Source organism: Zonotrichia albicollis, chromosome 2 (genome assembly GCF_047830755.1).
Source record: "Zonotrichia albicollis isolate bZonAlb1 chromosome 2, bZonAlb1.hap1, whole genome shotgun sequence".
Lineage (NCBI taxonomy): Eukaryota > Metazoa > Chordata > Aves > Passeriformes > Passerellidae > Zonotrichia > Zonotrichia albicollis.
Genome location: NC_133820.1, coordinates 21,265,236 through 21,289,413, shown reverse-complemented (window position 1 = coordinate 21,289,413; position 24,178 = coordinate 21,265,236). Strand labels below are relative to the sequence as shown.

At 40.7% G+C, this 24,178-nt stretch overlaps 1 protein-coding gene across 1 annotated transcript; it reads right to left on the bottom strand.

The window, feature by feature from the left end:
* Positions 1 to 439: 439 nt before the first annotated feature.
* TMEM47 (transmembrane protein 47) lies at positions 440 to 23,897 on the bottom strand. The gene is made up of 3 exons (XM_074534562.1): positions 23,404 to 23,897; positions 9,707 to 9,847; positions 440 to 3,934 (listed from the first exon to the last, which is right to left on the bottom strand). Exons 1-3 carry the CDS (start codon positions 23,627 to 23,629, stop codon positions 3,756 to 3,758), a joined length of 546 nt encoding a protein of 181 aa, XP_074390663.1. The 5' UTR covers positions 23,630 to 23,897; the 3' UTR covers positions 440 to 3,755.
* Between the last annotated feature and the right edge of the window lie 281 nt (positions 23,898 to 24,178).

Sequence of the window (24,178 nt, the reverse complement as noted above, 5' to 3'; positions counted from 1 at the left end):
GATACAGGAACCTGCCAATGACACCCCTCCATCTCTCCCTCTCTCCCTTTGTGTATTTTGTTAAGATTCCTTCAGCATGTAAATAACTGAACACTAGGAATATTCATTAGCCTAAGGAGCCTGTTCCTCCTCAGGAAACCACACCACCTGAGCTGCATGCATCTTCTACTCAGAGCAAAACAGGCACATTTTCTTAGTGTAACAATTTTTTTTTTATTTCAGTTACTTTTTCACATAAAACTTTATGTAAGCTACAAAAATCGTGAAATGCAGAAATGGTATTAAAACTGCAAACTTAAAAGTTTAGATAAAAAAAAAAAAATCAGTCTTTCCCTGCTAACAATGACCATTTAAAACGAACCATATTTTGATGGATTCATTTAATAAACATACCATACACTTCTCAAAAATAAATAAAGAACAACATCAGAAAAACCAATACTATCAACAACATGAAGCATTTAATCATCTCTTTTCTTTTCTTTGAAAGACATAAATGAAATTTCTAGGCACAGTTTTAGGCATTATAGAGGACACAGAGGCAATAGGTTAGTGTGCACTGCGCTGTACAAAAATACAGTCTGAATAAATTACATTGCTAGCCATAAGATTAGACTTCACTTACCAATCAATTCATTGCATGTTTAATAATATACAGTTACATGCTAATCCGTATATATCATTTATATTTCAAACACATAGGTCTCTCTATATTTGTTTTTAAAATTTACAAAAGCTAAACGAAGTTGTGCAAGAAATCCAGAAGAGGTGCTGGGTATTTGTCAGCACCGGACGGTATACTTTAAGCTTAAAAAATACAAATAACTAGCCCTGCTTGCAAGTTTGCTATATATATATATTTATTCATATATATTTGGAAGAAAAAAATGGATTTGTTGTGGGAGAGAATCATTCTGCCAGTGAGATAAAGTCAAACAACTGAAATAATGGTGACATGACACAAGCACATCATACAAAATTATTAATTTGTCGTACGTACACTCAGGACACAGACTTGCATCTTTTTCGTGGCTAAAAAAACCCCAAGAATCAGCACAGAGTTGCATTCACCTTTAGTTCTGTTCTGAGAAACAGAATGCTTGCCAAAATTTGCAATGGTAAAGAGGAAAAAAAAGACACTGCAGTAGCAACCTAAGCTAAAGGCAGGTACCTAAATCCACATACTGAATGCCCAAACACAAAGGTCCTGAGGAGTCTGAGGTGGGTTCTAGTAGACTGCATCACCTTCAAGAGGAAAAGCAGACATTGGGACTGAAAATCAGATCTTTGACTCAACTGTGAAACAAGAACCTTGTCTTTAGGCATTCACATTTGTAAATTGCTGTGCCTCAACACCTTTCGCATTAACAGCCAGTGGCTTGCACAGCACACACCATTCATCTGCATCTGCCTTAGGCCTGGCAGCTGCTTTCTCTCAAACTCTACATAAAGAAAAACAATTTGATAAATTAGTGGCTACGATGTGGGCTCAGCATTGCACCTTCTCGTCAGCACAGACAAGTGCCACAATGCTGGCCCCAAAACACCATCTCCTTAGAAAGGTACAGACATCTTCTCACAGTGGGCTTCTCTGCACTAATCTAATTCCCATGCCAAACTACAATGTTCTCCATGCTGCTAAATAAAAGCAGAATTACACAGCTGTTCAGAAAGATACTGAGTGAACTATATACTGAATATCGGCCTTAAGTCAGTCTCAGGAAATAAAGCAGAGTTACAAATGCTCTCTTGGTGCCTGTGAAATAACTGGAGCCAAGTTTTCCTCCCATCCTTTTTGTTCTCCAGGCATTGCCATGCAGTCCCTTCCATGTCAAGCTGTCATTTTGCTCCATCTAATCTAATTAATCACCACTGCTGATTCTGAGTATTCTGCCGCAGTAGTAAAGACTGAACTCCAGAATGTGCCAGAGTTTTATAAACCATCTCCACAAGCCAGCAATACTTGCACAGTGACCTCCTAAAGGCAGCCCTGTGGTCATTGCAGACTCTCAGCACCCTGGAGATGGTGGCCCAGCAAAAACACAAGAGATGACATCTTAACACCCAGTAATTCAGGAGCCTTTTCCATGGAACCAGCAAAACCGTTTGTGTAGAGGTGGATGTGCAACCCCAGCATATCTGCTTGTGTAGAGGTCCACAGAGAATATATTTTAAATTTCTCCATTAAAAAAAATAGTTATTTCTAAAGATTACAATTGTATAAAAATATGCTTATAATTAATTGAAAATATCCAAATAAGCAAATTGTAAACAAAAATAAAAGTGATGCGGATTAAATTCATGTGAAGGTTCTCCCTATTTTATCTTGGGTTTAATTTCATGAGTACAGTCTCTGGATGTTTTAAATGGGAAACATACTAGGCAAGGAGTAATCAGATGTAGATAATCACCAAAAAGTCCATTAGAAATAGTTTTTAAAAACAAGAGATTACCTCCTGAAGTGCTAATGTTTTAATGTGGACATGATGGGGTCTCAGCTGTATTCTTGATGATCAGGGACACTCACAACCTAACCAGATTTTTAAAAAATGGAAATTTTTAAATTTGCAACACCCTTAGAAAAGAATTTTCAGCAAGTATTATATTACACATGGAATAGCAAGAAGTTATTTTTGTTCAGTTCTACCTTAACTCGATGTGAACTTTTAAGCATTTCCCATAACACAGAGTCTGTACAAGGGCATATACAGAAGACAAACCATTGTGTGTTTATTTTGTAACATCAATCAAAATTGGGGGTACCAATCCAAGACTTTCAAGAATGTGTACAAAGTTAGTATTTTAACCACTGCATCACAGCTCATATTACAATTTTAGGATGAATCATTTCTCTCCCTCTGCATATATATTTGCATTATATATATTCATTTATACTAACAAATACCTTTCAAAAATATAACTGAACTTGATCCATATGCATTCTTTTCATGACAATGTTTGCAAGTTAAATGGTTACTCAGGACAACTGCAATTCATTCATATTCCCCTTTATCTTCACCCCTCCAGCAAAACATTGAGAGCTGAGACAACTTCCAACTACACAGTCAGAAGCACATGTCTCTGGGTTTGGACTTCCTTCAACAATCTGCTACAGCTGGCACGGTGATGTCGATTACTAATTCATGAAATCCTGTGTGGGTTGGTGGCTTGTTTGGGTTTTTCTTTTTTTTAAATTATTCTACCAGCAGACTGTTGAATGCAGATATTAGACAAGTCATTAACCAGTTACATTCACTGCCCTCCACACAGTCCCTTGCAACTAATTCCTTAAGAGCGCTTTTGAGCAAGAAACAAGGGGCCAACTCAGCCTATTGTACACGATGCCATTGCCTGCTTATCAGACATCTGAATCCTCTATGATACAGGGAAACTTCTAAATGGAGCCCATACCAGCTGCTTCCCTGAAGGCAATAGCAGATGCTGGCATAGCATTCTCATTCCAACTAGTTTTCTCACAATGATCGCTGTCACGTAGATCCTTTTGCTTGTTGTCAGGAAAAATGAAGTTTATGTATCAGCAGCTTGCAGCATCTGCCTATGAAAGATCAGCAATCCTAGTGTTTGCAGTTCTTCTAAATGGTTGTAAAAGCTGGTTACAGTGTTCACACCCAAAAGGCAAAGGCTATTTTATCAACAGAGCAGACTGTTTGGTGCTCCACAAGTGTTCTAAAAAAACTGTGAGCTAGAAAAGATGGGGTAATCCTTTTTTTAATTTTTCTTTTCATTAAATGATTCTAGTAATAGTCTTCATAGTTCTTAGGGTTCAGGCAATAAAGAATGGCACCCCCAAATGAAAATATAGTTGCACCCCATGCCAGGCCATAGCCCCAGTTGAATTCATGGTATATTTTCAAGCTGACCGTTTCAATGAACTTGATTGGGTAAAGGACTAAGCTGCAGACCTGGAGAACAACTGAAAGAGAAAAAAAAATACAAATGTCAGAAGAAGCATTATTTTGCTTCCCTAAAACAAAGAAAATATCAAATAACTAAAATTCACATTTAGAATGCTTTTGGAGATTCTTAGCTTCTAAGTGCTGCCCTTTTTAAATCACCTTAATTTCATTCACAGACAACAGAGCAGCTCTTCCATACTCCATTGCTGATCAACAAATATTATGGCTGTGATATAATGATGATCCTTCAAATGTCCACAAAATCAACAGTGAGAGTGGCATTTCCCAAATTCATTTCTGTTTCTCCTTTGTATTTCAGTTTGCAGTCACTACTCCTTCCATAACAGCAAATCTTGTTCTATTGCCATTATAAATAAGTCAAAACGAGAAGCGAGAATACATATTAAGAAATGTTGCTGAGAATCAAATAATTTACTTAGCTTAGAAATAATTCATTGTCATAGGTGATATATACTTGTGCTCAGCAGAGACTCAGTGAATCACATATTTCATATTCATTACTGTGTTCTGTAAGCAGAATTAATGACATTCTTGCACAGAATACCAAGGAAACTATAAAATTTGATCAGTCACTAAACTTCAAGCCAGCAAACTATTATGAATTTAGGGGGTGGGTCAGAAATACTGTGTGATGAAGGAAGATAATAAAACAGGTCAAATCCAAGACATTAAAAGCTTCAAAATCAATACTTCCTATAGCACTGTCTCTGAGATCCACAGACACACATTGGCTATTTCACTAACACACACCCTTGCCCAACTGGCACTTTTCATTAGCCCTGGAGACAAATGCTCACCTGTCCTGAGGACAGGGCTGGTGTGGGGAGATCATACCCCATGTTCATCAGAACCTCAGTGATAAAACTCTGTAAGACACTCACTGGAAATTTCAGCTCATCTACCTTAGCCTACAGACAGTAGTTTTTGGACCCTTACTTGAGACTGGCAATCTGAATAATGTTTGCACAGTGGATTTTCTGATGTGGATATCAAAATCCTCAGGACTTTTATTTAATTCTACACTTATTGAAGTGTTATTTAATATTATTGCATTTGAATATAATTTTTTGTCTGTCAGCTCACAAAATACTGTGCAACATTTGAGAAACTCTGGCAGGCTACACTGGGAAAAGCACCTATTCTTTTGAAAAGATTATGCATTCTAGTTCTGTATAATGAGAGCATCTTTACATCCAAAAGCACCTCAACATATGCTCAGCTTTCAGACACATCTTTAAGACCATTCAAGGTCGGAAAGGATTTCTGAAAATGTATGGAAATATATGAGTTTTTCTTTAGTGCCTTCCTGCACTGGGGATGCAGCATCTCTGCTGAGTCAGTGCAGAAGCTGTTCCATGTGTGTCTCTGTCAAGTGCAAACCAAGGAAGTCTCCACCTTTCACACTGCAACATATGAAGTATGCTTAATTTCAATCTACAGATTGGACTTGTCAAAACACAACCAAAAAAAAGTGATTCTCTTGGAAGAGGAACATGTTGCTAAAGCAGCAACACACACAAGAGGGTTTTTTGACATTTCCATAGTGAGGGTTCCAGCTTTCCCTACTATTGATCCAGATTTGCTGTTGTAGAACTCAGAGCAAGTGCTGGCAGCAAGTGGCTGGTGGGAGCAGCCACCCTCCATAGCACTGTCATCACTTTGCACTGGTTTTGCCTTCTGTCATTGTTTTTCCCTGTAGAGCAGGAAGGGAGCTGTGCAAGCTAGAGACAGCAGTCAGCAAAGTTATGAGAAATGACCAGCATGACCCCAAAAGATGTTGAAAGCAATGCCTGCAACTTCTGATCTGTTTCTAATGAATTTAAAGGAACTCCATGCTATGCTGACCTGCTAAGGGAAGTGTGTACTATCCTTCTTCAGAAGCACAATTCTTTTCCTGTAGAAAAACCAGGCTGCAAAGGAAATCTTTAAAAATCTGCTATCAAATGCTGTTCAGAGAAGACTAATCATTTCAAACTTGATTGTTCACTCCAAATGTAGACACGTTTTTATAAAGCACTATGATGTTTGCAATATAGGAACAGGAATACCGGTTTTATTCCATTCACATGAAATATAAGCGATTATACATATTCATCATATTAAGCATGCAGAAATCATAAGAAATGCTTTAAAAGTGGGAAAATATAATTTCAGTCATCCTTTTTTTTCTTTGTACAAATGTTTGACTGTAAATTTTGACATCAAAAAACCCACTTAGGATGTGGCTTTCTAATTTATCTGTAATTATGAAAATGCTGGTGCTGGCTAGTAAGTTCTGTACTTCTGTTCTCTACCTCCTGCTCATTTCAGATGAGTAAAGCACTTCATTAATCAGTGCTGGGTGTTTCAAAGATTACCTGAAAAAGTAGCTGCAACAATGATAGGAAAAAAAAAATCCTCTTTGCAGTGCCAGGCAAGCTGGCAGTAATGAGAGAGGACACTAATCTCAGAGATTCAGGATGGACATCAACAAGGAAAAAAGTATCCTAAGGAGGGCAGTAAGGGCCCAGGACAACATGCTTGGAAAGGCTGTGACATCTTCATGCCTGAATTTTTTCAAAACTGGGCCAGACAAAGCTGTCACTGTTAGAGACCATGCTGCCTCAAAAAGGAGATTGAGCACATAACCTAAAGAGTATTCTCCCCAACAGTATTTCTTTGATATTATGACTCTATTTGCTGCCCTGTTGCAACCTGAACTACATTCTACTGAAGTCAGTCCTACTTTTTCAGACCATTCCATCAACTTCGCGAAATCAAATTCTGGTTTTCAATGTTTCCACAATTTTTTCTAGTTCCACTGTAAAATTTGACAACTAATCTTTCACATCTATCTTCGACATCATTATGAAAATAGGTGATAGCACAGAACTAAGGATGAAATCTAACTGTGCTCTATCAGAATTAAAAGATATTTCCTTAAGTATTCTTCAGTTATTATCTGCCACCATTTTATATTTCTCTCTTACCTGTAATATTTTCACTTAGCCACTGTATTCCCTATCTTGCATGGAAAAGCACCTTGTGAAATGCATTAAAAGCTTGCTAATATTACCAGGATAGTCTTCCAAACACTGTCACAATTGTTAAAACAGTACCAAAAGGCAAGCATCTTTACTATTTCTTTTGTTTCTTTTATGGACTTTCAGCAAGCACACTTCCTATTTCTGCCCCTAAATTAGACTTGGTTAGCACTTAGTTAAACAGTAAGTGTATCATGAAACTCCTGCACTGACAGGTTTGTGAGCCTGCACTTTGAGGGTGCAGTTTGATTCATGAGTTCTAAGACACCCAGCAGGTCCATGAGCTGGAGACGCCACTAGAGCACTGAGGCACATGAGCCAAGGTGGCTCCCTGCAAGATTTCCTGCTACTGCCTCCCTGTCTGCTCCACATTTTTCCACTACCTGAGGTGTTCCTCTAGTTCTCAACATTAAAATGCATACTGTTAGCTCTAGGAAGACACATTCACCTCTTTTCATTACTTGTTGGCTTATTTTCAGCATCTAGGTTGAATTTTGGTTTTTTGGTCCCTTTCTTTGTCATCTCTTCCAGTCCTACTCAGTCAGTCTTCTCCCTCACCTACAGAGTTGCTAACTGAAAGCTGAAGCTGAAGGGAAAAAAAATAATCAAAACTTGAAGGAAAAAAAATAGCCTGGAGCGAACTGTTTAGACTCTTATAAAGCACCTGGAAATAACTTTTCCATTTTGTCCTTTCTTCCAAACAGAGACCTTTCCTACCCAACACCCACACATCATTAAATGTCTCTGGGAAATTCATACCGTGCCCTTTTTCCAGAGGCAGCTCACAGACTCCCAACCAGAGTTACACAGAATATTTGGTCTTGCCAGCACATTCACAGGTCAGAGTGGTGTTTATCCTGAAAGATTTGTGAAATCCACAGATGAAGGCTTGAATCCATGGAAAGCTGCATAAGGCACAAACTGCTACAATTTAACCTTCCCCTCTTCAGTGGGGGATTCTTTCCATAATTCCTTCAAGATACATCATCCATATTCATCTCTACAATTGCTGACATCAAAGATAAAATCTGCAGGAAATGTCTTTTAACAATGTAAGTGTCAAATCCTGAAAGGATTCTCCTCAGATTTGCTAGATAATGAAGAAGAATGGGGCAGGTTGTCTTGGGCTCATCATCTCTCCTCCAATATGCTTCAGGTTATGGCTGCTCAAAATGCACATGCACACACACAGAGGCAAAGGGAAGATGTAAACACCATCAAAAGCTAAAGAACCAATTTAATTTCCTCTTAGATTCAAGTAAGCATTAAAAGCCTTCACCATCAACCTTTTGTAGTAAAGACTAGAAGCAACTTTACGCAGAGGAATGCACATGAAGAGAAACAGTAGGATTTGAGGAAATATTTTCTTGTGGAAAGCCATTTCTTTTTTTAGTACAAACTTAACTACTAAATGGGCAACACAGCAACACAGGAATGTATGGCTGAATAATTACCAAGTTACTATACGATGTTATGAGAAATGAAGCCAAAGGCCAAACAAAAAACCACTACAAAAATTATATAACCCCATTTCCTTCAAAGTTAACTGCCCAGCATACCTTATAAACCTCAGAATTAACACTAAATTTAAGTACTAGTACCTTTATTCATTTAACCAGTACCTTTATTCATTTACCCAAGCAAGCAATGCAACACACAGAACAAAACCAGATGATTTCCACTCAGGGAATCTGATCCTAGGTTGCTTTAATTTCCTAAAAGCAAATGAAATGCAGTCTAGGAATATGTCCAGAGCACATAAAAGTGCGTCTTGAAGGGCTTGGTTCCATCAAGGCAATGTTATCAGCAGGGGGCAGCAGGAGCCTTCCCAGAGCTCTGCTTCATCCCAAACTCCTCCAATTCCACATTCTCATCCTCTCATCTCCCTCTAAGTGGCTTTTTTTAACACATCCCAAAGGTTCTGTCATCCTCTTCATTATGGGCTATCAGAAAGGGCTTAAGCTGCTGGCTCCAATGCAGATGTGAGTGACAGGATGAAGGCAAACCATGGTCGGTGAGTCTCAGGAGAATCTGAAACATCCATGCTGACAAAGCCCCAAAGCACCAGAATATATATAAAAGGAGATGATTTGATATTGTTATTGTACCTCACTGGACCAGTCTTACAGACAATTCAGATTCTTAGGTCTCCCTTAAGATTTTGTGATAGTTTATATAAACTGTTCCATTTTTGTGTTTTTAAAACCAAACAGGGACTGCACGGTGACAGCTTGTTAAATTAATAACCAAGCAAGATGACACAATAAAATTAATTCCTTATGGCACAGGGGCATATATAAACACCTTGAAAGATAATCCTATTTATTTTCACATGTAGAGCTTCCAGGGCTCACCTTTGGGTATTAATTTCCCTGCTTTAAAATTGCAAAAGAGAGAACATTAAAATAAAAATGGCTATGCACAAAGAATAAAAATGGGGACATCAAGCAGCACAAAGTCACAGATTAAAAATGGTATTTTAAGATTTATCCTCTGTAGTTTCTCCTGCTGCATGAACTTCATAAAATAATAAATATAATGCAAATAAATAATTGTTTATGAACTAATAATAGTGCAACTGCAAAAATGATTAATGCTGTGCAGAACTTACAGCCTGAGAAACCTCACTGGAGTTAAGACAGAAGTAACCAAACACCTCTGAATTAGTATGCAGAACGAGGCATATCTCCCTCCATGAAGGTTCAGCTGCTCTCAGGAAATGTTTTTAATGATGTCAGTGCTTACCTGCAGCAAAGAGCATGACTGCAACTGGTCTGTAGAAGCGCCTCCGAGATCCCACGCAGATGGAGATCAGCCCAACCAGGAAAGCTATGAGAATAATGGCAGCACCACCCAGCAGCAGAGCCAGAGTAGCTATCTGCCAGTCTAGGGGGAAAAAAACACAAAGAGGGGAAAAAATAATTATATAATTTCAGTAAAACAAGCCCACAGGCCTGACAGAAACTAGAGAATATGAGGAACACACAGGCTGCATTGAGGCTTGAGTAAATAAAGAGCTGTGCCTTGAATTTCTTTTCCCCCTAATTAGTGAATCACCTTCATAAAACAGATGTAACTCAGAAGCAAAGTGCCACAACCTCCCACGCTTACTCAAGCCTTAGTTGGCTTCGTTGGGATTTTGTCTCAAGTAAAACTGAGTAATTTGGTCCCCTGGTTTTTTACCCAAGTTAGAATGAGAAATTGAGGCTGGCTCAGAATTAGCTGGTGTAGGGTTAGCTGCCCCTCTGTCTGCTGTAACTTTCTCACAAAAGAGAGTGAAACTCAAACCTCTGCATGAGCTGATCAGGATGACACAGCAAGGGAAATGCACAAAGCCCCATCATACACACCTGTCCCTTGGGAAATACCAAGGCCACAGTATGAGTAACAAAACGGAGGAGATGCTCAAAGGTTAAAAAAAAAAAAATTATTTTTCAACACTAAAAGATAGCTGTAAGTCAAGAATTTCTAAAGGCAGTAACAATCATTAGCTGCAGATCCAGTCAAATCTCAAGCCCATTTTAAAATGTCAGTTATCCTCAAGAGTAAGTTTTTCTTCCCCCAAAAACAACCTCTGCACTTGTCCCAGACTATTTTCTAGTTATTCTGACATATAATGGATGCAGTTATAAACAACATATTTGGAGTCTTAAACCACATAAATCAGAATCCATTTGTAAGCTGATGGCCATGATGCATGCGTACAACATCCAAAATCTAACTTAAGAGCTTCTGTGGGACTTTAGAAAGCCACAGGCATTGGGTTGTCTCTTTTCCCAAAAGAATATTACTCTTTCCAGTAGCAGGCACAAAGAAAAATAATCAGATCACTATTTACTGCTCATCACTACTATTTACTAGTTCAAGAAGATGATATAAATTCAGCTCATGGGAAAAGCACCTATGGATCCTTTGCATCTCACTACTTTGAAAATGCCACCAGTCACGTGATACTCAGAATAAAATGCCCAAGTTCACAGAAAATAAGATTATTATTTCCAAAATAAATTTAGGTATCTTAAGGTTACTAAAACAACAACAACAATGAACATTGTCTTTTGGGAATGAGTAAAAAGCCCTGTTTTAAATAAACATTGGATCCAGTTTCAAGAGGAATCTAATCTGCTGAAGATACAGACAGTGCAGCTGTGGAGTCTGGGAATGGAATGCTGGCAGCTATTATCACCAAAAAGCCCTCACATATTACATGAAATAAAATGAAGGAGATTAGAAGAAGAAAGTGGGTAGAAGAGCTATAAAAGCATTGCTTGAAAATAAAGTGATTTTAAAGGTGTGTTTGTGCAAGTATACACATTTATTTTCATTCTTTTCAGAAATCCAGGCATGTCCTTTACTAATAATTTAATTACTAACTACTCCAACTTCCAAGATATTTTACTCCTTTTTTTTTTACTGGACTAAACCCCAAGGCTGGGAACAATCTTTCATTCTATCATCAACATGCAATTTCTAAATCTCTAATGCCAGTTCGTTGTGTGTCCCACTGCTACACTATCACTATTGGGATGGAAATATGATTTTAGGACTGGACAGAGATGTTTCAGTGAGTGGTTTTTAATATTAACATGAGCCTTCAGAAACACCAAGAGGTTAATGTACTGATGATTTAGAAAGGATTTTTCCAATAGCAAACTGCACTACAGATATAAAAAACAGACATAAATAAACAGAATGGATCACTTTGGAACAATATGAAAGGAATCCTCGCACTGGAAAACTGCACAGATACAAAGACCAGCCATATAAATCCATATCACACCAAAGTTAAAAGACACATAAAATTGATGAAATAAATTAAAGGGCCAGACAGGAAAACTGAGAAACTAAAATGTTTTGAAAGTCACCATAAATAATTAAATATTAAATGTTATCTTTGCATTTGATCAGGTGCCAAACTCTAATGCAAAGGGATGTGTATGACACTGGAGTAGCAGCTAAATGGAAAAAAAGGTTAAGCATCCTATGGCTTTCCAAAGCAACACTGGAAAAATCACCAAAAAACTGATAACAAATTGGGCAAAGATGATATAAGTGCAGGGTTAGAATAAAGTTTAACTTCCAGGACAAATATATAGATTTTAGAAAGGTTAAAAAATAAACAAACTACCTTACTATAGCACTGATGTGGGAGGTAAAAGGACAAATGAGTGTTGGGAGACACCTACACTCCTAACTAAAAAAGAACTGCCTCGAATAAACAAAATTAATTTATTGAGTAAGACAACCTACTCAGAGATGCTGACAGCAGGACAAAACCAAGGCTCTCACTGCTCCTCACTACCAGCTGGGGACCAGGCACTGAATGCTGTGCTCTGGGCACATCTGGAATTGCCTGCTTATTTTAGTCCCTTTCACAGGAGCACACAGCGCTACCAGCCTTTGCCTGGAGCTGCAGGGACTTTGGCTGAAGAACATTGTGAAGGTCAGACATTAGTGCATGAAGAATACAGGAATAAACTTTCCTATAGTGGCTGCCATAGTAACTAGATGTTTAAATCTCCTTGTCATCTTGGAAAAAATGTTAACTTTCAATTTCAAAAGCCATTTGATCTGGTGACAAAATAAAGCTTATGGTGGACTAAGAAAGCAAATCTTCTGCATGGGTCTTCTACTTAACAGCAATTTTTTATCTTTCTTTTTTTTTTTTAATCCAGGCCATTGGTCTTCACACAAAGTAAAAGAAAGATACAAAGAACCACTACCTCTGAAGGCAGAGCACACTGCAAATCAAATATCTATAATATAAACACATAGAGGAAACAGAATTTTTCTACAAAAAGATCTGTAGTGTTTCTCAGACTACGCAAGGTGATTTACAGGACACAGTACCAGAATGGGATCAGGAGATTGTTGTGTTACACAGTGCTACTGGTACACAGAACATAAACATCATAAACCTACTTTAGAGCAGCCAAAATATGCTTGTATCTCTTCTAGGCATGCACCAATCTTGCAAAGAAGTTACTAATAAGAACTGTAAGTTCAGGAGCCTCAGCAGTTCAGTAAGACTGCTTGTTCTCACAGAGACAGAAATATGAAAAAACAGAAGTAAAATGGGCTTTATAGATGACAATTATTACTCATCTGCATTCAAAACACAATTGGTTACACTTGAAGAGTACACATCAGTCTTTTTCACTGTACACCACTACAGGTTTTTAAACTACACATCTATTATCTAAGAAAAGTACTAGGAACTAGTAAAAAAACTAGTAAAACTCACAGAAATGTTAATAAAATTTTAGACTTGAAAAAGCACTGTGACCTAATATCATGCCCAAGTAAGATTTCCTTTATTGGTTTAGATAAACTAGATTTTTCAAATGTTCCAACATTTTAGCAATACATTAAGAACTACACCAGTAGTGCCACCTATCCCATACAAAATAGAATTAAGACATTTTTGACAATTATTAGGTAACTCAAGAGATTTCTTAAGAAAAGGCTCACTTAGTGTATCCTATTTTTAGGTCTGAAATTCCCCAAGAAGCATCCCAATGTCTATAACCATGAGAAAGATATACTGCAGTTCTGACAGCAATTACAGTGTTTGCATATTTTTGACTGTAACAATCTGCCCATAAGTTTGGGGATGTGGGCTTCAGTATTTGGAAATATACATCAATATGAACCTTGGCACTTGAGATCTATTTTCAATACATACTTGGTGAAAAAAAATTATTAAAATTACCATCTTCAGTTAAAAAAAAAAAAATAAAAAGCCACCAAACCATGATGATAGAGTTTATTTTCAGTTAGTTCCTCAAACAACAGTCAGTGCCTTTCTGGGGGACAGCTTGGTCTCCTTCCTATTTGGAAATTCTGCCTGTTTCTTAGTGACCCAGAGGCACAGTGTCAACTGTGCACTGACATTTCTAACTGTCCTCGCTTCTTTCCCCAAAAGAAATGACCCAAGGCTTTGAGCTGTGATTTTTAATTAAGAGCAGTGCTATTTTCTCAATTTCTTGGACAAAATAATACTTCACTACTAGGAAAACATCAGGGAAAGCCATTAAAGAAGAAGAAATCACATCAAAGTCCTGAAATGTCTATTTTAATAACTAGGTCCTTTTTTTAATACAAGGAAGATCAATGCAAAAAGCTAGTATAGACGTCATGTTTTCAGTAAGGTACCCTAAAATTAAATATTTTTTTCAATATGGTATTCTACCAAGTAAAAGAAGTAGAAGAAGTGGTGGGCATAGAAACATACTGTGGAATATGTGAAGCATTTGTGTATAGGGCTATTCCAGACAGTGCATGTGAAGTGAATTAATTTCTTAAACAATCAAATACTCCTTTCTTGCATTCAACAGCTCTTCACCAAGTCTTCTCATAAAGGCGGAAGTACCAAAATGCATGCAGCTTCACACATGAATAAGGCAATGCCTGACCTTCTAAACAAAACAAAATCTTGGTAAGAAACAAAACCACAACACTCAAGTAAGTTTTTCTGATTCATTGCAATGCTTCTATTTATCAAGTACCTGACCTCAGACAATAAATACTCTAAGAAATTGCAATATAGCATTTAAAATCAAGAATAATGATTTTGAAACAATGTGTGAAGCAGAGAAACTTGAGGCACCCACACATAAGAAATTAAATGTAATCCAGTGAGTATCATAAAAATCAACTTAAATAGGATAGCTAGAGATATTCCTAATTGCTTCATATTCAAACTTAGATATCAAATAGCCAACAACAGTTTGAGAAGTGTAGTGCATATATAAAAACATAAAAGGCAAACTCTAGTTCCTAGAAGTGCTTTGGTTGCATGATCAATGAGATTTCTTCTTTCCTCACCAGGATCATGAGCAGAGGCTTCTGCACAAGGTGAAGGTCCACTGAGTTCTGTGGGAAAGCTGAGGAACAGCAGGGGCCATTAAGGTCTCACATCAAATTACTCCACAGAGGTCACCTCTGGAGCCTCAGCCTGAGGCAGAATGATGATGTTCAAAGAGCTGCTCAGAAGAATTCTGCCCTGGGTGAAGGGGATGCTGGCTGAAGCTGGGAAGTACCTGTGAGTTCCTGGGTCCACACTCTGCTCCTGTAGAGCCAGCCTGCAAGAGCAGTCCTCTGGGATCCCACAATGGACACTTCTGCTCACTGCAGGCACAAGTGCTTCCTGGCAAGATCCACACCAAACCTTCATAAATTGCTCTAGCCACAGCTTTTCACAGTGGAGCCTTGTACAAAAATGACAATAAATAAGTATTTTCTGTTCACTGATTAATATAGTATGCTTACTAGTGCTGGCTGCTGCACAGACATACTCTGGCTTTTATATTTTTCTTTTTATTTTATGGATTGAGAATAAGATTTTTCTGACGTAGGAAAATTACTTGTGCACGTGGCTACTCAAGTCACTCAGACACTTGAAAAGCATTAGCATTACCAGGGCTGCAGAAACCAGCCAGCTCTGGCTAAAAGCACAATTTCCTTGAGAGAACTCACTTTACACCAAAGCTTTCTTTTAAATGCCATAAATTTAAACAAATGAAAGAGCTACATTAAGTCACAGATATGTTAAAAAGAAGAACATGACATTTTCCCTAAGAAATCTGTCTTTATCCACACACAGCAGCACGTGGGACAAGCCCTGGATAACCCAAGTGCTGCACAACACCCGTGGGACCAACAGGAAGACTTTCCCATAGCTCCAATTCACCAGTACACTGACAACACCCAAAGAGAAATTTAAGCATTTTATGCTGGGTGCCAAAATCCTTAAGTGCCTCCTACGGATAATTCAGAGGCTCCACATAAGGCATCAGTCATTTTGCATTTACTGTACAAGAGGCTTGTAGGATGGTTTGGTGTTCCTGATGCCAAGTGAAGAGTCACTTAGAATCAATCAAAGAAAAAGAGAACAAGCAGAGAGATATCCAGAAAACAGCTTTCTGGTGCAGACCCTGTGTCTTACAGAGGTGCAGAATGCTAATGGATAATGAGGGCAGGCAACCAGTGAAGGAGGAAGGCAGTTAACTCCTTAGCTGCCATACCCAGGGGCTAGAGAGCTTTCCAGAAGCTGCAAGGCTTGCTTCCCAGCCCTCGCTCCAGACTCTAATCTCACACCTCTGCTCCCTTTTCCCAGTGGGATTTCCTGATTGCTAGGGCAGGCTGTAACTGCCCTCCTCTGTCTGCTAGACCCAAGGCACAAAAATATTTATGAGGTCCATGAACAAATAGGTACAAGGAAATCCAGATCTGAGTCTTGCTCCAGAGAGCCTCTTATTTAACTGGTCCCTTCCAACACTCTGTTGCTGTTGATGCACCTTTCCCCTGATGCACAGGAATGCTGACCATCACTGGATGGTGGCCCAGACTCAGGGCTCTCCCACCTTTGAGGGAAAAAGGCCTTAGCAGCTCCCTACAGAGCTGCAACCCTCTCACCTGGGCTCCTCCTGTGGCTTTCCTCTTCTCAAGAGCAAGGTAGCTTGTCACTATAAGACACGAAACAACACGACGTGGACACACCGCTGTTCTCAAGGTAAAAAGGGAATTTTTATTTTCTGACTCCAACATTTATAGATTTCCAAAAGTGACAGTGGATTGGAGGGTGAAAGTGCCACCTCTCCAATGACACTGGACAAACCAACAGTCTATTAAATTTCTCATCCTCCATAAAAGAATGCAAAACAATGAGTTATTTACAGAAAGTGTGTGAGAAAGTTTCTTACAAGAATGCAAATATCAGAAGGCTTAGAAAATCTTAAAAAATCAGGGTGACAGTAACTGAGATGAGAGAGGAAGAGGTTGACTATTGCAGTCAAGATAACAAACAGCCCACTGCCAGGATGCTCCAGGCAGGAGATGCTTTCCTCCCAGCTACCCTCCTCAGCCTGGAAAGGATGTGCTTGATAGTCTGGGGGAAGAACTAGGCAGCCACTACAGCCACTATGCAGACTGCCCACCTCGCCATGGAAAGCAGTGTCCTGTGACAGTGTTCACAGGGGTTCTTGGAGAAGGGAAGAGATGAAGGATCTGACTCCATGTTTCAGAAGGCTGGTTTATTATTTTATTATATATATTATATTAAAACTATACTAAAAGAATACAAGAAAAGGTTTCATCAGAAGGCTAGCTAAGAATAGAAAAGAATGTTAACAAAGGCTTCTGTCTTGGACAGTTGACTGTGATTGGCCATTAGTTAGAAACAACTCTATGAGACCAATCCCAGATGCACCTGTTGCATTCCACAGCAGCAGATAATCATTGTTTACATTTTGTTCCTGAGGCCTCTCAGCTTCTCAGGAGGAAAAATCCTAAGGAAAGGATTTTTCATGAAAAGATGTCTACGACAGTGTCCCTCACCTTCCACCCAAAGATGCCATTGGGAGAGCAGGGGACAATTGGGTTATATCTGTAAAAATATGGTAAGCAACTCTACTGGTGTGTGAAAGAGACAGCAAGACAATAAAATGGTCTAAATGCCTGGAGGGGTGCAGATGCATGAGCAACCTGAAACACAGCAGGTGCTTGCTCACCTGCCCTTGGACACACAGCTCTCGTGAAGAATCAAGCTTGCATTCCTTATTTATATGAAATATATACCCTTTGCAGAGGTGTGGGTTGGGGTGAGGAATGTTGTATGTCTGCTCTGTGGTCCACTTTCATTTCTAAAATCACCAAGTTCTTTAAACACAGCACAACTGCAAATAAAAAATTAAATGGTGCCATTGTATAGATCTTTATTTTACCATTTATTAGCAACACATTGCACACTGCTTTTGCCAACAGAGGACTTCAAGACAAGCACAGCATTACAGAAAATCATGTAATCTATAATTCATTCACAGAATAGTACAGCATGTACTCAGGCATTTCCTCTATTGGATACACAGCATTCTTCTGAGATTTGCTTGTTACTATGTCATTTTAATTATTGTATATTCATTCATTCATTCATTCATTCATTCAATAAAAATAATAAAAAACCCTCAAACAACTGCACACACCCACAACTTTGAGAACTTCACAAAAACCTGGAACTCTTAGAACTCTACCATTAGGAAAGAAGTGTGGGAGATGTGTTATACAAGCTTTTCACAGTAAGCTCAGTATTTCTGACCTCTTCTATAAAAGCTACTACTTTTTAGCAATGTGAAATACTATGCTTTGCATTGGAACTGGAAGTAACTATTTTCCACGGTTATCAATGTTCTTCTGGAAGAATGGCAATCTTCTGCAACTTTCAAAACACATTCCATTGTTCCTTGAGAAAAACAATCAGCATTTTAAAGAGTTTGAGGTGTACTTTCCATCAGAACAATGACTTTAAGTGGAACAAGTGAAATACATAAAGCAATAGAGCTGGCTGGACTTTACCACTTCTCCTGTTACTCTGAATCTTATGTGGTCATCTTGGGCCACAAATCAGTAGCAGAGGCAAGGCCACTCTCTATGCAATTCTAAATATAAAAATCTCATCAAATATTAAAACTTCTTGCATTATCCCTAACTCCAGGGACATCAGATTTAATAAACAAAACTTAAAGCAATAGAATACATTACTGATTTTAAAATTGCAATGAACTACAGCAGTAGCAATAACCCACTATAGCTACAAGTACTTATTTTTTAAGAGTATTATCACTGATAATGTGTGAGGTGCTCACACAAACATCACAGATGAGCTCTAACCATGTCTCTTACTGCTTGGAGAAGGGTGCCTGCAATGGCAGCTTGCACCATACTGAAAGGTCCAGACTGAACAGGATCTGCTGCTCCCATGGCCTTGGGTCCATTTGTAAGAGAGGGAGCACTCCTTGAAATGTTCTCTCTGGGGCTGCTGAGAGTTAAGTTAGTTAAGCCAATTCAAGGCATTCTGCACAGTTTGAAAAAGCCAGATAGACATCAGGCATGAACAGAGTGTCAGTCATCACAGAATCACCAAGGATAATTTAGGTTAGGAAGGGTGTCTGAAAGTCACCTAGTTCAGCTCCCCATGGAAAACAGGGCCAACCTTCAAGTCAGACTCAACTTCAAAATTAGATCAGCCTGCTCAGAGCCTTAGACACTGAGTGTGAAGTAGTATGGCTTTTGATTATATATCCATCTTCAGATACAGTGCTGGGGATGATTATTAGAGTTAATACACAAAATGAAAGACTACAGTATTCAAAACCAGAAGGAATGCTTTATTAATTTCTCCTTAGATTGTATGAGCCTCTTTTTTCAGGTAAGTAAAATCACATTCATTCTTCTGTTATTTTATAGCAAACTACCAGCCTTGCTGAGCTTTTTGCAAATACATGTCAACATCAAATCTGAGCAATGATCCAGATTTTCTAATGAGGAAGCTGCTTTTGAGCTAGCAATTTCCCCTTGGAACAGCTCCTTAGATTCTGAACAAGGAGATACCATCCAAGACTATTCTGGCATGTCAATTCTGATATCTGCATCTAATGTGTAATTAAGGTTAAGCCCCTTAAAGTGCTACCGAATGAACAGCCTCTGATGCTGCTTTTATTTTAAGAACAAATTAGAACAAAATTACAAGCATAAAACTAGACTCAAGTTGTTTACTGCACTGTGCTACAGGCTAAGCTTACCTTCATTGTTTGCTCATCACAAAGTTTAATACACATTCAGAGACTCTGTTGCATGTATTTCCTGGAGATGTTTTGTTTTTCAAGTATTCATGGGCAATTGTAAAAGGGCATAATATTCTTGAAGAAATCTGAATGTTGCATAAAGAAATCCACAGGTTGTAAAGTAACAAAGCCATATACCCCACATTCACCAAAATGAATACAGTTAATCAAAACCATTCAAATGTATTTTTGTATCTGCTGTTTTCACAATAAACTGAAAGGCTGCAAAGGAGCCATTGTTTTCTATGAATAGCGTATACACATATTTAAGTCAAAATAGACACTGTTTACCTGCAGGTCAGATTCTGTGGAGCCCTTTATTTCTTCTACATTACATTTGTGTATCTTTGATTTAAAGAGCCATAGTGGCTGCAGTCTGTTGCAAAAATTTAAATTTACTGTTATTAATCTGCAGGAAGAAGAAAAGTACCTGTGATGGTATAGATATATCAGGCAGTTTTGTATGGGATGCATTTAATTTTAATGCTGTGACAGGAATAAATATTCATATATCACTCTTGATAAATCTGCAAATAAACCATCACAAACTAGCTATAGCGCATTTCAAATAAGGTCTAAAAAAATAAATTTGTTTAAAGACACACAAGTTTAAAATACAGTGGGTCTAAAGACAACTTCTGCATTAGCCAAGGTAAGCTTTGATCACAGAAAACAGCTATATGCCAAGACAGGTGGTGAAACTTCAGAGCTTTACAACTGCAATTCTGAATTTCAATATTTTGTAATGAAGCTTTCCACACTGGCAACTTTGTTATTCATCTCCTGAAGTTGCTGCTAGTGGGAGATTTACTGAGATCCTAAAGACTCCAAAAACAAAAAAAAAGGCAAATTAAGATGAGATATTTTATAATTTTCAGATGTCAAAAAATTAATTTGACTCACTATTTTACATACTTGAACCATAATTATTGTGAAGTACTTCCACAAGTTTAAAAGTAGTATGTGAGCACACAACACTTGCAAGTTACAAAAAAGCCATTGGAACAGCAAAAGAACAAATGTGAACACATGCTCCAAGCACTAGCAATGCTCCAGGAAAAATGAGATTATTCCCTGCTACAGCAGCCAATGCCACCATGCTCTGTGCATTTCCTTCTGCTCTCCACTACCAAGTTGCCCTTCTGACAGCAGTCAGGGGTCCTACATCTAATTACAACAGAAGTTTTTAATTAAACCTCGAATATGCTTTAACAGCTTCTAGTGTTAGCATGCCCTTGATGGTGCCACTTGAGGTGCTCTCCTTCAAGGGATGATGAAGTAAATCTCTTAAAACCATGAGTGAAGATGCCTTTTCTCCTGTGTGTGCTGCTGCTTCTCACAGCTAGCTGCAAAGCTGCCTGCACTGGTATCAAGCTAAAAGAGCTTTCCCTGTGGGAGCTCTCCACTATCTGCAAAATCCTGCTTGCTGGATTCACAATGTAGGCGGAAAGTGCACTTAAAATATTAATGCCAGCACACAAAACAGTCTCAAATATGAGCCCAATCCAACTTGGTGAACTTAGTGGGAGCCCTCCTATTGGCTTTAATGGCAACTGTACCACAGTAGCAAAAGGCAAGAGGAAAACAGTGCAGTTTCTCATATTTCAGGTCTAGTCAGAATGCAGTACTCTGTGCTGAGCATGAGAAAAGTGAAGGGTTTATCCCAGTCACCTCAAGTAAAACAACCATTCACTTCTTCCACAGTGGCTTCTGAAATTTGGCTCTACGAGACTGGAAAGTATTTGAGGAAAATGGGTAAAGCTCATTCAAGGAACTTGAATAAAACTGGATAGGCAGGAATTTGTGCACGATAGAAGAAGGCACCAGCAGAGGACAGACCAGCTTTTCAACATACAGCATGCAATGAAAACTACATCTCATTCCTATCCATCCTCACCCATTCATCTTCCACATCCCCACAGACAGACAGGTGACCAAGAGAGGAACAAGAGAGATTAGTGTCCCTTTATGCTGTTCCATAAGCTGTCCTGCTCCTCTCCCTGTCCCACTTTTGTGTCTGTGTGTGTCTGTACACACGCATGCGTGACAGGAGATGGGTGGAAGGGGGAGCCCAGCACAGCGTGTGGGCCTGGGGGGCATTGGAAGCAGGTTCTCATTCAAGCCATCTGAAAAGTCTTTCTGTAATCAAGGGGATACTATTTCAGGAGACAGGGAGAAGGGGCAAAGGATTCACGTTGCTAAGGAGACACGTAGAAGCTGACATTCCTACATAAATTTCCATTTATACCAGGGAAGGAAAAGAAAGCACTCCAAACTTTGTACAGACACCCTGGTAACTGACTGAAACCGGCATTTCTTTACAATTCATTTTATATTACTTAAAACAAAATCTCAAACAACATTTAAACTCTCAAATATTACTGCACACGACAAAAAACAAAACAAGCACAGCAGCGAAGGAACCTGTGTAATTCCAACTCAAACTGAGATCAGTTATTTCCCAGAACCTATACAAGGACTTCAGAGAACGCAGGAAAACAAAACACACCAAGAATATAGTCAGTCCTTTGCTTTCCCTCCCAAAACACACATCTTGTCCCTGCACGATTTACCCAAAGAGCACAGCAATCCAAACAGATGATTTATCAATGCAAGTGTGTCTGTGTGTGTGGACAGGAATGGGGATAAAAACGATGTGGGGGAAGGCTGGCTGCATTTACCAGTGTTTCTATTGGGGCTCCAGAAGTTGCTATCAGGCATAAAGTAAATAAAACCACCCATGAAAACCAAAACAATTATCACACTACAAAAGAATTTACTGAAAAATATTCAACAGGCAGCTTGTTTTTATCATTCACAACCCGTTTTTGAAGTACTGCAAGCAATAGTGAAATGACGTTAAGAAAAACAACAATCTGTGATCAAAGACCTAAAAGGTGAAGTACGAATGAGCATCAAGAAATCACAACGGGGAGTGTGGCATGAAGGCAAAGGAGCGTGAAAGACGATGGGGAGATCAGTAAGTGATAGAGAAAGACACACACACACAAGCACACCCGGCGTGATGGAGAGAGTCCAAGCCCAGGCGTCCCCACTCTGGACAAAGTAGCGACCGGTTTGGGTTTAGGAAGCCCCAACTTTCCAGAACCGGAGACGTCTTACATGGGGGCGGAGGGACAGTATAAGATACTCGATCCCAAACAGTTTCTCCACGGAAAAAATAATCAAAACTAGTTCAAACTCGGGATCTTTTGTGACAGTACCATGGCACATAGGGAACCAGTCAGCACCATATGTGACTCGTTTCGCTCGCTGAAGCCTCGCACCTCCCGCACGCCGGGCACGATCCGAGCTCGGCGCTGCCCCTCCCGCACACGCCGCTCGCCGGGAGCGCCGCCGCCTCTGCCCCAGCCCGAGCGCCGGCGAGATGCGGGTCGGGGAGGCTGGGGGAGGACGGGGAGAAGGAGGAGGATGGGGACGGGTGAAGAAGCTCGGAAGGGAAGAGAGGGCGGGCGGACAAAGGTGCAAGCAGGGGGCTCCTGCCTGCGCTGGGAGCCGGGCGGGGACCGGGGCGGCAAAGGGCGAGGCGAGGAACCGGAGGGGACAGCGGGGCACGGCCCGGGCACTGCTTCGGTCTGGGGGGACTGGCCCCAGGAAGGGCTGGCATACACTCCCGAAAGGAGACTAGGGTGAAGGAGAGGCAGCTCGAGGGATGCTGGTGGGTCAGCCAGGGCATGGGGAGGGGAAGGAATTTTCAGTGCCCGGGGTGCGGCCAAGGAAACGGGAGGCGGACGAGGAGGGGGAAAGCAGCAAGGGCTGGCGGCGGAGGGGAGCGGGGCAGCGGGGGCAGCCGAATCTCACCGCTGTTCAGCGTCGACTCGCAGAGCCAGCTGTCCAAGTTGCCGGGCTTGCGGCAGGACTCCCAGAGGGACAGGTAGTACTGGTGGTCCGCCGTCACCCAGGCGGGGCTCAGCACAGCTCCCAGGTCCAGGCACAGCGCCAGAAAGATGCACACCAGCCCCACCAGCTTCAGCGGGGTCAGCACCGAGACGCGCACCTCCTCCATGCCGCTGCCGGCCGAAGCCATGGGGCCCAGGGGAGACCAGGAGGACGCACTGCCGCCGGCCCCGAGGGGAACAGGAGCGAGCGCCCAGCTCCGCGCAGAAGGGGCGGGCGGAGGGAGAAGCGGCGAGACCAGCGCTGTCTAACGGCGGCGAGAGGCGTTCGCAGGCGGCGGCAGCGCCGCTCCCTCCCGCCCTCCTCCGCCGCGCTCCCGCCCCGGTGTATCAGGTGCAGCAGCTCCCCCGGCCCTCCGGCGCCGCCCGGCCCGGCCCGGCGCGGAGCGCTCCGCCCCGAGCCCACCCCTGCCGGGGGAGGCCGGGCCATGCTCCGCGGGGAAGGGGCGGGGGCGCGGCCCCTGTCGGCCCCGCTCCGCCCCGCCGGGGCCGACTTTGGGGAACTTTCAGCGGCCGCAGGCGGCGCTCGGAGCTGCTTGTCATGCCTCGCGTCGATTCCCGCTTCCCTGGCGGCCTCGGGCGCGCTGGGAGCGGGAGAGGCGCCGGCTGTGCCCCGGCGGCCCCGCAGCCCCCGGGTGTGGCCGGCACTGAGGGGGTCCTGGGCCAGCACCCCCGGCCCC